The sequence below is a fragment of the Salmo salar genome, chromosome ssa17 (genome assembly GCF_905237065.1).
Source record: "Salmo salar chromosome ssa17, Ssal_v3.1, whole genome shotgun sequence".
Classification (NCBI taxonomy): Eukaryota; Metazoa; Chordata; class Actinopteri; order Salmoniformes; family Salmonidae; genus Salmo; species Salmo salar.
In genome coordinates this window covers 18,869,178-18,885,564 of record NC_059458.1, presented here as the reverse complement: position 1 = coordinate 18,885,564, position 16,387 = coordinate 18,869,178, and the positions used below count along the sequence as shown (strand labels likewise).

The following is a 16,387-nucleotide window of genomic DNA, read 5'->3' as shown; positions in this document are numbered from 1 at the left end:
GGGTTCAATTCTTGGGCCGACTCCTTTCTCTGTATACATCAATGATGTCGCTCTTGCTGCTGGTGAGTCTCTGATCCACCTCTACGCAGACGACACCATTTTCTTCCACTGCAAATCTACCATTCCAGTGTTTTACTTGCTATATTGTATTTACTTCGCCACCATGGCCTTTTTTGCCTTTACCTCCCTTATCTCACCTCATTTGCTCACTTTGTATATAGACTTATTTTTCTACTACATTATTGACTCTGTTTGTTTTACTCCATGTGTAACTCTCTGTTGTTGTATGTGTCAAACTGCTTGCTTTATCTTGGCCAGGTCGCAATTGTAAATGAGAACTTGTTCTCAACTTGCCTACCTGGTTAAATAAAGGTGTGAAAAAAAGAAGAAAAAAAAACATTCAGCAGTATTGCAGTGCCACAAAATGCATTAAAAACCTCTATAAGCTGATGAAACTAACGAAATCTTGGCCCCTTTGAGCCAACATGGCGCCTAAGTTGCCAACTTGAAGCAGTGGGTAAATGTTGCAAATATTTTATTTTGTACTGCTTTGATTAATTTAAGTGATAAAACATAATTCCATTACATACAACAAGAGGTAGTCATATATCCAATAAAATGAAACGTAAACTTACAGACAATACTTTTTCTTCGATTTTTAACAGGCAAAAACAGCAGTCTACCTACAATGAAGTTGCCAGGACCCTACCCACTCCTCCCCTCTGATCATGGCAGATGCGGGAAGTTACCAAGCCGGTTTCGGTATGTACATTTACATTCATTTAATGTTTGCAAAATATTCTGTAAGGTGTCCCAACTAGTTACTATTTGTCAGAGGTTGCACCACAAATGGTTTGTAAGTTTGCACGTATTCTGACGCTAACTAACTAGCTAGGTTATCATGTGTGCTAGCAAGATAACCAATGAAGTCCGCAGTTATTCTAACGAATAGCTAGCAAGCGTCAGCAAGTTAACTTAAACATCACACAGAGCAAGACCAACACGTAGGGTGTCAACTTCTGACACGTAATTTAAATAGCTAAAGTATAGCTAACCCTTCGGTTTTAAGTTGCCAGCTAGCTGACCATATCGGATTTTATTGAAACAATCCGGAAGTCCTATCAAGATGCTCATTGGATATTTCTCCCTGGAACAGCCACGCTGAGCGCTCTAATTGGTTAGAATTAGTGGCGCAGTGTTTACAATCACGACAGGTGTACTAACTGCACAGCTAATTTTGGGCTGATTAGAATTAAGCAATAAGGCAATAAGGTGTGTTATATGGCCATTATAAACTGGGTGGTTCGAGCCCTGAATGCTGACAGCCATGGTATATCAGACCGTATACCATGGGTATGACAACATTTATCTTTACTGCTCTAATTACGTTGATAACCAGTTTATAATACCAATAAGGCCCTTCAGGGTTTGTGATATATGGCCAATATAGCACGGCTAAGGACTGTGTCATGCATAAGAACAGCCCTTAGCTGTGGTATATTGACCATATGCCACACCCCCTCGTGCCTTATTGCTTAAATATACCACAACTGTCAGCCAATCAGCTTTCAAGAACAAATTATAAACTGGGTGGTTCGATCCCTGAATGCTGACAGCCATGGTATATCAGACCGTATACCACGGGTATAACAAAACATTTATCTTTACTGCTCTAATTATGTTGGTAACCCGTTTTATAATAGCAATAAGGCACCTCGGGGTTTAGTGATATATGGTCATATACCACACCTCCTCAGGTTATTGCTTAAATATACCACGACTGTCACACGGAACCCAAACCGGCTGCGCGCGTGCGCTATCATGCATACATTTATTTTGACCCTACACCAAACGCGATCACGACACGCAGGTTAAAATATCAAAACAAACTCTGAACCAATGACATTAATTTGGGGGACAGGTCGAAAAGCATTAAACATGTATGGCAATTTAGCTAGTTAGCTTGCACTTGCTAGCTAATTTGTCCAATTTAGCTAGCTTGCTGTTGCTAGCAAATTTGTCCAGGGATATAAACATTGAGTTGTTATTTTACCTGAAATGAACAAGGTCCTCTACTCTGACAATTAATCCACACATAAAATGGCCAACCAAATCATTTCTAGTCATCTCTCCTCCTTCCAGGCTTTTTAATCTTTGAACTTATATGGTGATCGCATCTACACTTTCATAGTATTACCATGACAACCGGCAAAACAGTTAGTCTTTCAATCACCCACCTGGGTATAACCAATGAGGAGATGGCACGTGGGTACCTGCATCTATAAACCAATGAGGAGATGGGAGAGGTAGGACTTGCAGCGCGATCTGCGTCAGAAATAGAAAGGAGTTCTATTTTAGCCCTTGGCATGCAGACGCTCGTTGGCACGCGAAATAATTGAATAACATGGATTTCTACATTTATTTTGTGACGCACGGGACGTGTCCGGTCTGGTCAGCATGTCAACCAATCAGCATTCAGGGCTTGAACCACCCAGTTTATAATAGAACATATACAGCTATACGATCTCAAACACATAAAACAGGGAAGGCAACAGCATTACTTGCATGGTTGCCAGTCTTTCAGTCTCAGCACTGATACAATACAGATCTCCATTCTCTTTCCTCCTACTACTCTCCCTCATCCTTCTCTCCTTTCCTCCTCTCCCCAAACTAAACTCTCCCGCTCCTCTCCAGGCCCCAGGATGTGGCAGCACTGTGCCCTGCTCCTGTCCCTGTCCCTGCTACCAGTGTTATCTGGAGGAGCTGACTCCAAGGGTGTCACCACCAGTCTCACCACCAAGTGGGCCTCTACCCCTCTGCTGCTGGAGGCCAGGTAACAATATGCTCAACACATACACAAGACAAAACACATCCTTTCTTTCTCTTCACCCCCTCTTTCTCTTCATACCCCGCCCCCCACTCCCTCTTTTTCTCAGTGAGTTCCTGGCAGAAGAGAGTCAGGAGAAGTTCTGGGATTTCGTCGAAGCTAATCAGAACATAAAAGGGGAACATGATGGTAGCCTTAATGTTTTATTTAACTTATAATGTTGATTTATGTAGCACTTGGTCTCTGGAAGATATATTAAAGTGTTGTTCTGTTACAGATACAGACCGAGCGTACTACGACCTGATCGTGAAGAGAGCCAGTACTCTGCTCAGCACAGTCCAACTCAACATGCTCAAGTTCGCCCTCTCTCTCAGGGCCTACTCTGCTACTGTACACTCCTTCCAACAAGTAATATTACTACAATACTACTAGATGACTACCCTCTCCCTCTCTATGTGTGTGTAATCACTGTTTCTCGCCTCTCTCTCCTGTAGATAGCGTCCAACGAGCCCCCTCCCTCTGGCTGCTCAGCCTTCTTCAATGTCCACGGAGAGAAGTCATGTGACACGGAGAAACTGGCTGCACTGATGGAGACCGCAGCAGAACGGTACAAACACACTGGGACTCTCAAACACACTGGGACTCTCAAACACACTGGGACTCTCAAACACACTGGGACACTCAAACACACTGGGAGACACCCACAGACAAACTGGGAATATCCACTTTTATTGATAAAGACCTCTGTTGAAGTGATAATAACGAATTAAATAGTCCTTACATCATCCCTCTTTGTCCCAGGCCCAAGCCCTACCTATTCAAAAGCGATCACAGGTTCCCGGGATCAAATCCCGACATTCCGGTTGTTATCCTGTATGCCGAGATTGGAAGTTCGGAATTCACAATGTTCCATCAGCTGATGCTGTCCAAAGCCAACAAGGGATTGGCCACCTATGTGCTTCGTCACTACCTGGCTGTAAGAAAAACACACCGGAATACACATGAGGGAAACATAATTACGACAGCATTTCATGTTCATCTTTTCCTCTTTCTCTCGTTGCCAGTCTCCCAGCAGTCGTAGAGTGTATTTGTCTGGTTATGGAGTGGAGCTGGCCATCAAGAACCAGGAATACAAGGCTAAGGACGATACACAGGTCCAGGGAGCGGAAGTGAATGCTACGCTGATGGGGGAGAATGACCCAGTGGATGAGGTCCAGGGATTCCTCTTTGGAAAACTGAAGTAACCAGCCTACCAAATTGAAATGCTATTCCACAAACCCGCTCTGCTTTGGAGCGTTATGGGTGGAGAAACATGTCATCTTTCCCTCTCTTCTTCCCTCTCACTTTCCTCTCCGTACCTCTCCTCTCCCTCTCTCCAGGACTCTGTACCCTGAGTTGAAGGAGCAGCTGAAGGAGCTAAGGAAACACCTGGTGGAGAGCACCAATGAGATGGCTCCCCTTAAAGTCTGGCAGATGCAAGGTGGGCGGGATTTTATTTTTTCTTTGACTCTCTTCTCCTGCATCAAGACAACTGTAGCTACAGTAATCATCTCCTTTTTTCCCCCACTATATATATATTTTTTCTCTTCATGTGTCAGATCTGAGTTTCCAGACTGCAGCTCGGATCCTGGCTGCTCCGTCTTCAGATGCCCTGAATGTCATGAGAGACCTCAGTCAGAACTTCCCTACCAAGGCTAGGTACACACACACACACACACACCCACACGAACACAAACATATTTTTTGAGATCTCTGTGTAGTGTGTGATTCTGGTGGTCTCTCTCCCCTCCTCAGGTCCATCACTCAAACAGTGGTCAGCTCTGAGATACGTAAAGAGATGGAAGAGAACCAGAAGGTAAGAGCTCAGTCATCCATAGCTCTCCTTCCTCGTCTCAACTCTACTACCCATTAACATGTAATGACTGTACCGCTCTTCTTCTCTCTCTCTCCAGTTATTTAAGGGAACTCTGGGATTGCAGCCTGGAGACTCTGCTCTCTTCATCAACGGACTACACATAGACCTGGACACACAGGATATCTTCAGGTACACACACACACACACACACACACACACACACACACACACACACACACACACACACACACACACACAACTTCAGGTACACACACACACAACTTCAGGTACACACATTGACTGTGTGTGTGTTTCCAGTGTGTTTGAGGTTCTCCGTAGTGAGGCCAGGGTGATGGAAGGCCTGCGTTCTCTCCTTATCGAGACTCCCTTCATCCACGACATCCTCAAACTCAACGTACAGCCTTCTGACTCGGACTACGCTGTGGACATCCGCAATCCTGCTATCAACGTAAGACACACCTACCCCTTTATTTAACCCTAACCATCCAACTATGTCATCCGTATATATCCTGAACAAAAATATAAACGCAACATGTAATGTGTTGGTTTCATGAGCTGAAACAAAAGATCCCAGAAATGTTTCATACCCACAAAGTTTATTTCTCTCAAATGTTGTGCACAAATGTGTTTACATCCCTGTTAGTGAGCATTTTTCCTTTGCCAAGATAATCCATCCACCTGATAGGTGTGGCATGTCAAGAAGCTGATTAAACAGCATGCTCATTACACAGGTGCACCTTGTGCTGGAGACAATGGGCCATTCTAAAATGTGCAGTTTTATCACAACACAATGCCACAGATGTCTCAAGTTTTGAGGGAGCCTGCAATTGGCAAGCTGACTGCAGGAATGTCCACCAGAGCTGCTGCCAGAAAATGGAATGTTAGCTTCTCTACCATACGCTGCCTCCAACGTTGTTTTAGAGAGTTTGGCAGTACGTCCAACCTGCCTCACAACCGCAGACCAGGTGTAACCACGCCAGCCCAGGACCTCCACATCCGCCTTCTTCACCTGCGTGATCGTCTGAGATCAGCCACTCAGACAGCTGGTGAAACTGACAAGTATTTCTGTCTGTAAAAAAAGCCCTTTTGTGGGGAAAAACTCATTCTGATTGGCTGGGCCAGGCTGCCAAGTGGGTGGGCCTATGCCCACCCATGGCTGGTCTCCTGCCCAGTCATGTGAAATCCATAGATTAAAGCCTAATGAATTAATTTCATTTGACTGATTTCCTTATATGAACTGTAACTCAGTAAAATCGTTGAAATTGTTGCATGTTGCGTTTTTATATTTTTGTTCAGTATAAAACAACAGCAACCTGCCATTTTAGTTTCTGGAAATATGGTCCACTTATGTTGTGGTGCTAAATCAAGCTGTTAAAAACGGTATATAACCCAACTCTTTTTTTTGCATTGATAATGTTGATGGTAATCTAATCTCTCTCTCCTCAGTGGATTAATAATCTGGAGACAGACAGCAGGTACGGCTCATGGCCCTACAGCGTCCAGGAGCTCCTCAGGCCAACCTTCCCCGGAGTCGTACGACAGATCCGGAAAAACTTTCACAACCTCGTGAGTACATGAGACGTGTGTCAGACAGCGACACCAAACGTATCGCGTACGTTTTTGGAACTGACAGCAAAAAGCAATGATGTCTTGTGTTTTAGGTGGTGATTCTGGACCCGACCCATGAGAGTTCTGCTGAGCTGTTGAGTGTTGCTGAGATGTTCTACAGCAATAACATCCCACTCAGGTAGGGGTGTGTGTTTCTAGTGAATTATTATTTTTCATTTAACCTTTTATTTAACTAGGCAAGACAGTTAAGAACAAATTCTTATCTTCAATGACGGCCTAGGAACAGTGGGCTAACTGCCTTGTTCAGGGGCAGAACGACAGATTTTTACCTTGTCAGCTCGGGGATTCGATCTAGCAACCTTTCGGTTACTGGCCCAACACTAGGCCACCTGCCGCCCCCGAAGGCCATGTTGGTTCCAATTCTACTGTATAGTCTATGTGGATGTGAGTAACTGGGGGGGAATCGATCCAGTATTATTTTTGATGATGTATTGCATCTTTTTGACAATATCACAATATTATAACTCCTGTATTTTTCCTTCATAGCTCGTTCTCAGTCTTTTTAAATTGGGAGCCAATTTGTTTTCAGCACTTTTATTTCCATGACTTTTATTTTGTTTTCTCATGGCTCTGTCTCTTGTCCCTCTGCAGCAGACATATGGTGAGCAATATGTCTGGAACATCGAATCGCAATAAAATCACAGTATCGAATCGCAATACATATCGTATCGGCACCTAAGTATCGTGATAGTATCGTGAGGTCCCTGGCAATTCCCATCCCTAATAACCCTGCTGTGTGTGTTGTAGGATTGGGCTGGTGTTTGTGGTGTCTGATGTTGATGAGATCGATGGGATGGAGGATGCCGGTGTGGCTCTGCTCCGAGCCTTTAACTACATCACAGAAGAGCTGGACGCTCCCGCCGCCTTCGACACCATCATCTCGGTGAGAATAATTGATCAGTCTTTTGACCAATCCCAGTAATCTGGAACATCAGCCTGACCAATCAGATGGGAAAATGCTATATTTGAATCTGCTCTCTCCCCCTCTAGATGTTTAACCGTGTGCCTAGCGGTGGTAAGCTAAGTGTAGGTGATGTAGTCAAGGTGTTGGAGAAGAAGTTTCCCTACGTGGAGGTCGGCAGCATTCTTGGACCAGACTCCACATACGACGACAACAGAAAGGTATGGTTCTGCTTTTATGTACCGTTATGTTTCTTGACAGAACGGTATGATTTTCATGTGCCGTCTCCCGATCTATCTCCGCCTCCAGGAAGGACGTGGTTACTACTTGCAGACGGGTGTAGGTCCGTTGCCAGTGGTGATGTACAACGGAATGCCGTACCAGCGAGAACAGCTAGACCCAGAGGAGCTAGAAACTGTCACCATGCACAAAATACTGGAGACTACCAGCTTCTACCAACGGGCTGTCTACATGGTGAGTTACACACACACACACACACACACACACACACACTGACCTTCTCTTGTTGTGTCATCCTAGGGTGAGCTGGCCACGGATCAAGATGTGGTGGATTTCATCATGACCCAACCCAACGTTGTCCCTCGTATCAACCCCCGAATCCTGTCGACTGCCAGGACGTACCTGGACCTGTCTAATACTAGTGAGTTACACACACACACACACAGAATCCTGTCGACTGCCAGGACGTACCTGGACCTATCTAATACTAGTGAGTTTTACACACACACACACACACACACACACACACACACACACACACACACACACAGAATCCTGTCGACTGCCAGGACGTACCTGGACCTGTCTAATACTAGTGAGTTACACACACACACACACACACACAGAATCCTGTCGACTGCCAGGACGTACCTGGACCTGTCTAATACTAGTGAGTTACACACACACACACACACACACACACACACACACACACAGAATCCTGTCGACTGCCAGGACGTACCTGGACCTGTCTAATACTAGTGAGTTTTACACACACACACACACACACACACACACACACACACACACACACACACACACACACACACACACACACACACACAATCCTGTCGACTGCCAGGACGTACCTGGACCTGTCTAATACTAGTGAGTTACACACACACACACAGAATCCTGTCGACTGCCAGGACGTACCTGGACCTGTCTAATACTAGTGAGTTACACACACACACACACAGAATCCTGTCGACTGCCAGGACGTACCTGGACCTGTCTAATACTAGTGAGTTACACACACACACACACACACACACACACACACACACAATCCTGTCGACTGCCAGGACGTACCTGGACCTGTCTAATACTAGTGAGTTACACACACACACACACACAGAATCCTGTCGACTGCCAGGACGTACCTGGACCTGTCTAATACTAGTGAGTTACACACACACACACACACACACACACACACACACACACACACAGAATCCTGTCGACTGCCAGGACGTACCTGGACCTGTCTAATACTAGTGAGTTACACACACACACACACACACACACACAGAATCCTGTCGACTGCCAGGACGTACCTGGACCTGTCTAATACTAGTGAGTTACACACACACACACACACACACACACAGAATCCTGTCGACTGCCAGGACGTACCTGGACCTGTCTAATACTAGTGAGTTACACACACACACACACACACACACACAGAATCCTGTCGACTGCCAGGACGTACCTGGACCTGTCTAATACTAGTGAGTTACACACACACACACACACACACACACACACACACACACACACAGAATCCTGTCGACTGCCAGGACGTACCTGGACCTGTCTAATACTAGTGAGTTACACACACACACACACACACACACACACACACACAGAATCCTGTCGACTGCCAGGACGTACCTGGACCTATCTAATACTAGTGAGTTACACACACACACACACACAGAATCCTGTCGACTGCCAGGACGTACCTGGACCTGTCTAATACTAGTGAGTTACACACACACACACACACACAGAATCCTGTCGACTGCCAGGACGTACCTGGACCTGTCTAATACTAGTGAGTTACACACACACACACACACACACACACACAGAATCCTGTCGACTGCCAGGACGTACCTGGACCTATCTAATACTAGTGAGTTACACACACACACACACACAGAATCCTGTCGACTGCCAGGACGTACCTGGACCTGTCTAATACTAGTGAGTTACACACACACACACACACACAGAATCCTGTCGACTGCCAGGACGTACCTGGACCTGTCTAATACTAGTGAGTTACACACACACACACAGAATCCTGTCGACTGCCAGGACGTACCTGGACCTGTCTAATACTAGTGAGTTACACACACACACACACACACACACACACACAGAATCCTGTCGACTGCCAGGACATACCTGGACCTATCTAATACTAGTGAGTTACACACACACACACAGATGGAACCATCTTAACCACCTCTCTCTTTCCTGACAGATAACCATTTCATAGACGAGTACGCTCGCTTTCTGTTCCTGGACAGCAGAGAGAAGAGCACTACTGTGGCTAACAGCATGAACTACATGACCAAGAAGGGTAAGAGAGAGATATATATATATATATATATATATATATATATATATATACACACACAGCTACACATGCAGAGCTTCATCTTATTGAGCTAAACGTTTCAGCCCTAAATCTGTTGTCTATCTATTCTGTTCTTTCTCCTCTGTATGTTTGTGTTTGTTCGTCAGGGATGGCCCCCAAGGACCACCATGGTAACCCTATTTCGTTTTCTGCTCCTCCTCTCTTTCAACAGACAGTATTACGAGCCATAGTTCTGTGAATTCACCTTATCTCACTCCTCATCAACATTATCACACCATCTTGCATCTCTATGAGATGACATGCTTGGATGTGTTTGTGTTTGTTTCTGCCAACTGTCTTGCTCAAAGACTAAGAATTGAGATGGCACTGCAACATCAAACCGCATACATTTCGGGATTAAGGAGGTCTGTGACTCTTTACTCTCCTCTCCTCCTCTTCAACTCCCTCCTCTCCTCTAGATGATGGCTACATCCGTCCAGTCACGTTCTGGGTTGTGGGAGATTTTGACCAACCTTCCGGACGCCAGCTACTATACGATGCCATCAGACACATGGTATGATGATGTCACACTGATACGAGCACACATGATGTCACTATAACACGACCCAAAAAATCCACACACAGAAGAACCTACCATCTGACAGATTCTCCTAAATCTGCTTTCAACAGAAAACCAGTAACAACGTGCGATTGGGCCTGATCAACAATCCTAGCGACAGCCCATCCGAGGAGAACAGTCGTGTTGCCAGGGCGATATGGGCCGCCATGCAGACCCAGACAGCTAACAACGCTAAAAACTACATCGCCAAGCTGGCTAAAGAAGAGACCGCTAAGGCACTGGAGACTGGGGCCGACGTCACACAGTTCACTGTCGGGGTAAAGAGTCACACACACACACACGTTATACACCATTCTGTCTCACCCTTTGCTATACTGTCCTATACTCTAAAAACAATCATTTTTCTCCATCTCTCCAGGGTATGGACGTTGCCTTGTTTAAGAGTGCGTTTGAAGGTCCTAAGTTTGACTTCCTGCTGTCTCACGCTGTCTACTGCCGAGACGTTCTCAAGCTGGGGAAAGGACAGAGAGCAGTTATCAGCAATGGACGGGTGAGTGGGCAACACACACACACACACACACACACTAGCATGCTTCCTACTGTGATCGAAGTGTCACAATGGTGTTTCTCTCTCTCTGCCGACAGATCATTGGTCCGCTAGAGGATGGGGGGGTCTTTAACCAAGATGACTTCCTCCTATTGGAGAGTATCATTTTGAAGACCTCGGGAGAGCGAATCAAAAGCAAGGTCCAGCAGTTTGGGGTGGAGGAGGACAGGGCCAGTGACCTGGTGATGAAGATCGACTCTCTGCTCTCCTCTCAGCCCAAAGGAGAGGCCAGGATAGAACATGCCTTTGCTGATGACCGATACAGGTACTGAAACTAATCAAACGTTTTACTTCATGTTTTTATTCATTGCCTATATACTTTCTGTTTACCTCTGTCTGGTCTATGATTGGTCCACAGTGCTGTAAAGATCCGGCCCACAGAGGGAGACGTCTACTTTGACATGTTTGCCGTGATAGACCCCGTAACCAGGGACGCCCAGAAACTAGCTCCGCTCCTATTGGTTCGTACCGCTTCAAATAACTGTCACTTAGGAGTTCTGTCTCACTCCAAATACTCCGTCTCACGGCCATCTGTCTCTCCATGTTTCTCTGTCCACCAGGTGTTGAAGAAGCTGGTCAATGTGAACCTGCGGGTGTTTATGAACTGCCAGTCCAAACTCTCAGACCTGCCTCTCAAAAGGTGAGCAGACCCCAGCTGCACTGTTTCACTCCATGCAGGTAATCCTGTTTTAACTGCTGAGAGACCTGGTTTCTGTCGTCTTAGTTTCCTTACCCTTAGAAGTCCCTGGTAGTATTTGAGGGTTTTTCCTGTGTGTTTCTCTAAACCCTCCCCTCTTCTCCCAGTTTCTACCGGTATGTGTTGGAGCCTGAGGTGTTGTTCCAGACTGACGGTAGTTTCTCCCCTGGTCCCCTGGCTAAGTTCCTGGACATGCCCCAAACTCCCCTCTTCACACTCAACCTCAACACCCCTGAGAGCTGGATGGTGGAGTCTATACACACTAGATATGACCTGGACAATATCTACCTGGAAGAGGTGTGTTTTCTGTTCTGTTTTAGGATTGTGTTATTTATTACACGGTTGCCTTGGCTAATGTTGTCCTTCACCTCTTCAGCTGGAGAGTGTGGTGACTGTGGACTGAGTATTTTGGTATTTGTTTAATTGTTGTTTTTTTTGAAGGTTTAATAATGATTCTCTATTCTCCCTGTCTAGGTGGACAGTATAGTAGCAGCAGAATACGAGTTGGAACATCTGCTGCTGGAGGGTCACTGTTTTGATGTGAGTACAGGTCAGCCCCCCAGAGGACTCCAGTTCACCCTGGGAACCCCCTCCGACCCTGTCATCGTCGACACCATCGTCATGGCCAACCTGGTGAGTCACCCCTAACCTCTGTTGATAGTCAGACACCTTTCTATTCTCCCGTTGTTGTAGTTGAACGAGGGCGTTGTGTTGTCGTCGTCCTCAGGGTTATTTCCAGTTGAAGGCTAACCCAGGAGCCTGGATCCTGAAGCTGAGGAAAGGACGGTCTGACGAAATCTACAAGATCTACAGGTACTGAAGATAACATCTCGACATATCACACCGTCTTCACTTTAGCACATGACTAGTGGAACCAGGCGTGTTAGTGCTGGGCTGGAACGAAAGCCTCTTGTTTCTCTCTCTGACCTCACGTCCTCTCTCCCAGTCATGATGGAACAGACTCTCCAGCAGACGCTGATGACCTCATCGTGGTGCTGAACAACTTCAAGAGCCGGATCATCAAAGTCAAGGTACTGCTCTGATCCCAGCTGTAGAGTACAGCTTTCATATTGTTGGTTGCTGTCAGGTCCCAATAAAGCTTAGGTTGAATTCGAATGGATCAATAAGTCCATTGCTAAGTAATGTATTGATTGTGTGTTGTTGTTGATCAGGTCCAGAAGAGGCCAGAGAAGTTCAGTGAGGAGCTGTTGAGTGATGGAACCCAGGAGAACGACTCGGGCTTCTGGGAGTCACTCACCAGGTATCTCGCTAATCATCCAGCTCCACCCTTTACATCACTGTCTACTGTTTCATACCTATTTGATCTCTGCTGGATTTGATGGTGTTTATTCTCTCTCTCTTTGTTCTTTCTCTCTCCAGAGGGTTTACAGGAGGTGTGAAGATGGAGGAGAGTAAACAGGAGAAGGATGATGTCATCAACATCTTCTCTGTGGCCTCTGGACACCTCTACGAACGTTTCCTCAGGTACGCACGTGTGTGTGTGTGTGTGTGTGTGTGTGTGTGTGTGTGTGTGGTTTTTCCAAATGTTTGTCTGTTGTAATCCCACAATTTGTTCTCTCTTTTAGGATCATGATGTTGTCTGTTCTAAAGAACACCAAAACACCAGTCAAGTTTTGGTTCCTCAAAAACTACCTGTCCCCGGCATTTAAGGTAGTTATTAAGTATAAAATGTAAATATGATCTGTTATTCTCTCCTCTAGGAGTTGATTTTGAATGTGGCGGTATGAATAGGGTTTCCAATATCGAGTTTCCATTGAGTTTACTCCAGAATAAATGTTATTCCCACAGGAGTTTATCCCGTACATGGCAGAGCAGTATGGTTTCCAGTATGAACTAGTCCAGTATAAGTGGCCGCGGTGGTTACACCAGCAGACTGAGAAACAGAGGATTATCTGGGGTTACAAGATCCTCTTCCTGGATGTCCTGTTCCCTCTGTCCGTCGACAAGTTCTTATTCGTGGACGCAGATCAGGTACACACACACGTACACGTACACACACACTTAATGTCCATGTCTCTGATTTGCGTGAACCTGAGAAGAACTCTCTTTCCTCTCTCCTCCTACAGATAGTGCGTACCGACCTGAAGGAGCTCCGTGACTTTGACCTTGAAGGAGCGCCGTATGGCTACACACCGTTCTGTGAGAGCCGGAGAGAGATGGACGGCTTCCGCTTCTGGAAGTCCGGCTACTGGGCCAGTCACCTCGCTGGACGCAAATATCACATCAGGTAACTGTGTGTGTGTGGTAGAAAGGTATGTATGCGTGTACATACTGACGTGTGTGTAACCCTCTGTCTCTCCAGTGCTCTGTATGTGGTAGATCTGAAGAAGTTCCGTAAGATAGCAGCAGGAGACAGACTGAGAGGACAATACCAAGGCCTGAGTCAAGACCCCAACAGCCTGTCCAACCTCGACCAGGTGTGTGTGTGAATATGGGTGTATAACATTCAGATTTTCCGAACATTTGATATTCCCAAACAACCTTTGTGAAGTTAAATATGCTCCAACTCTGTATTTATATTTGTAATATTTTCCTATTCTCTGTCTCTCTCTCCAGGATCTGCCTAATAATATGATCCACCAGGTGCCTATCAAGTCTCTGCCTCAGGAGTGGCTCTGGTGTGAGACTTGGTGTGACGACAACTCTAAGAAAAAGGCCAAGACTATAGATCTGGTACGAAGTGTGTGCAGATTCTAGTCATGTCTGTGTTTTTACACTCCACTCCGTGTTTATTTGGACGCTGAAGCTAAAACGTTTAACCCTTCCTCCAGTGTAACAACCCCCAGACCAAGGAGCCCAAGTTGCAGGCAGCTGTTCGTATCGTAGCAGAGTGGAGCGACTACGACCAGGAGATCAAACGCCTGCAGAACAGAGTCCAGGAGAGAGGAGCAGAGAACCATACCACACAGCAGGACAAGCCAGGTATACATACATACATACATACATACATACATACATACATACATACATACATACATACATACATACATACATACATAGTTGACTAATCCCTCTCCTTCCATCTCTCTCTCTCCCAGATGATACACATATAGAGTTGTGAGACAAGTGGATGGAAGATGTGGCTGTAGCAGCAACAGAAGATGGAACCATGTTAATAGACAATGCTGTTCTCCTTTGGAACAGCATTGACAGAGGGACTTCAAACCAATAACCATTCAATCATTAATTTTCCATTTATTTGTATTTTCTCTGTTGTGAGAGTGGCGAGGATACGGGAAGGGGTGCTGGGTGGGGATGATATGGGGTGACTGTTAGTGGATGATAGGGGGGTGTGTTTGTGTGTGTGTGGGTCTGTGAAAAATCTGACATTTCCAACAGTCCCCCCCCCCCCAATATTTTTTATCCATTTGTGTTTGCACTGATTAGGACACCTTCTTTAACAACTGTCTGTGGATATAGGTTTGGGCCTAGGAGTTAAATCACACTGATAAATAGCAGCTTAAGTTATGAGATGAGAGTTTTGTCCTGTTCTATGCCTTCCGTTTCTGTGCTTTAGACTTCAGTTGTCCATGGCCTGTGTCAAACTCAGGGAAAGATGGTTTTGGCCAATCGATCCGTTTCAAACTCTTAATGACAACACAAAGAGGACTGGAGTGACATTTTATTTCATGTAAAACAGACATTAGTTCTGCCATGTAGTAAAATAGGGATTCGTATCTCTACAATACAATTTACCTGCAACATTCAGAACGTTGCATCTTTGTGAGCATGATGTGGAGTTAAGGGATGTGTGGATGAGGACTGGTGGGGACATGACCGCGACAGATGGCACTGGGAGTTCCGTGATCACTCAAATTGATTTTAACAGCGACTTGAAAGGCAGCAGGCATATGACTAGAATGGCCACCCCGAACTCCAGTAATCTTATCCACAGAAGGTCTGTGGGTACAGGGTTTTGTTCTAGCAACACCCATTTCATCTAGTCAGTCTAATGAAGAGGATGATTAATGGGCTTGTTGAATCAGACTGACTGGAACAAAAGCCTGGGTCAGGTTGGCCACCCCTGCTGTAGTTAACTCCTGGTTTCTCCGCTGTGGTCTGTTCTGGAGTAAACACTTAGTCATCCATTACCAACCGCTGGCTGTTTCCGTTCTTTGTTTTGGCTAAATATGTACTGTTAATTGTGGGAAATCAATATTTTGTAATAAAAATCAAGGAGCCCAACACTGGTCGTTTAGTGACCCCGATCCCTCTTTTAGGTGTTGGTTTCCTTTCTCTGTTTGTTTGACTGGTCTCTTATATACCGTGCCATCGATAAGAATACATTAATGGCTGGAGTAATAATGACTACAGATTTACTACTAAAAGGCTGGGCTTACACAGGCAGCCCAATTCTGGAAGAGGCAAAGCGAGAGGGATAACTGGGCCCAAAATCTGTGTTCTCCAACAAGTGAGTTTTTGTATGGAGGTCAATGAGTGTCTTAACACAGTTTTGAAATGCTTAGGTCCTTGGTTGTTACGAGTTTACTGCTATAAGTAGGACACGTGACATCCCAGCAACTTTTAAAAAAAACACTTTATATCGGCTGCTTATTTATGTAACCTTTATTTAACTAGGCAAGTCAGTTAAGAACAAATTCTTATCTTCAATGACGGCCTAGGAACAGGGGGTTAACT

At 45.5% G+C, this 16,387-nt stretch overlaps 1 protein-coding gene across 2 annotated transcripts; it reads left to right on the top strand.

The window, feature by feature from the left end:
• Positions 1 to 652: 652 nt before the first annotated feature.
• LOC106575376 (UDP-glucose:glycoprotein glucosyltransferase 1) lies at positions 653 to 15,939 on the top strand. 2 transcript variants are annotated; one of them, XM_014151873.2, is made up of 39 exons: positions 653 to 762; positions 2,695 to 2,833; positions 2,937 to 3,016; positions 3,105 to 3,235; positions 3,322 to 3,434; positions 3,629 to 3,803; positions 3,892 to 4,067; positions 4,207 to 4,307; positions 4,426 to 4,525; positions 4,622 to 4,682; positions 4,780 to 4,871; positions 5,001 to 5,151; positions 6,150 to 6,269; positions 6,365 to 6,450; positions 7,080 to 7,215; positions 7,323 to 7,454; positions 7,543 to 7,707; positions 7,774 to 7,894; positions 9,749 to 9,847; positions 10,012 to 10,035; positions 10,324 to 10,418; positions 10,535 to 10,741; positions 10,843 to 10,974; positions 11,070 to 11,296; positions 11,390 to 11,492; positions 11,592 to 11,671; positions 11,836 to 12,025; positions 12,203 to 12,361; positions 12,456 to 12,541; positions 12,675 to 12,759; positions 12,901 to 12,989; positions 13,109 to 13,213; positions 13,315 to 13,399; positions 13,538 to 13,720; positions 13,816 to 13,976; positions 14,052 to 14,166; positions 14,306 to 14,422; positions 14,521 to 14,671; positions 14,788 to 15,939. In XM_014151873.2, exons 1-39 carry the CDS (start codon positions 729 to 731, stop codon positions 14,808 to 14,810), a joined length of 4,629 nt encoding a protein of 1,542 aa, XP_014007348.1. In that variant the 5' UTR covers positions 653 to 728; the 3' UTR covers positions 14,811 to 15,939. The 2 variants fall into 2 exon arrangements, with proteins under 2 accessions (XP_014007348.1, XP_014007349.1); XM_014151874.2 differs by lacking the exon at positions 10,012 to 10,035.
• Positions 15,940 to 16,387: the final 448 nt, after the last annotated feature.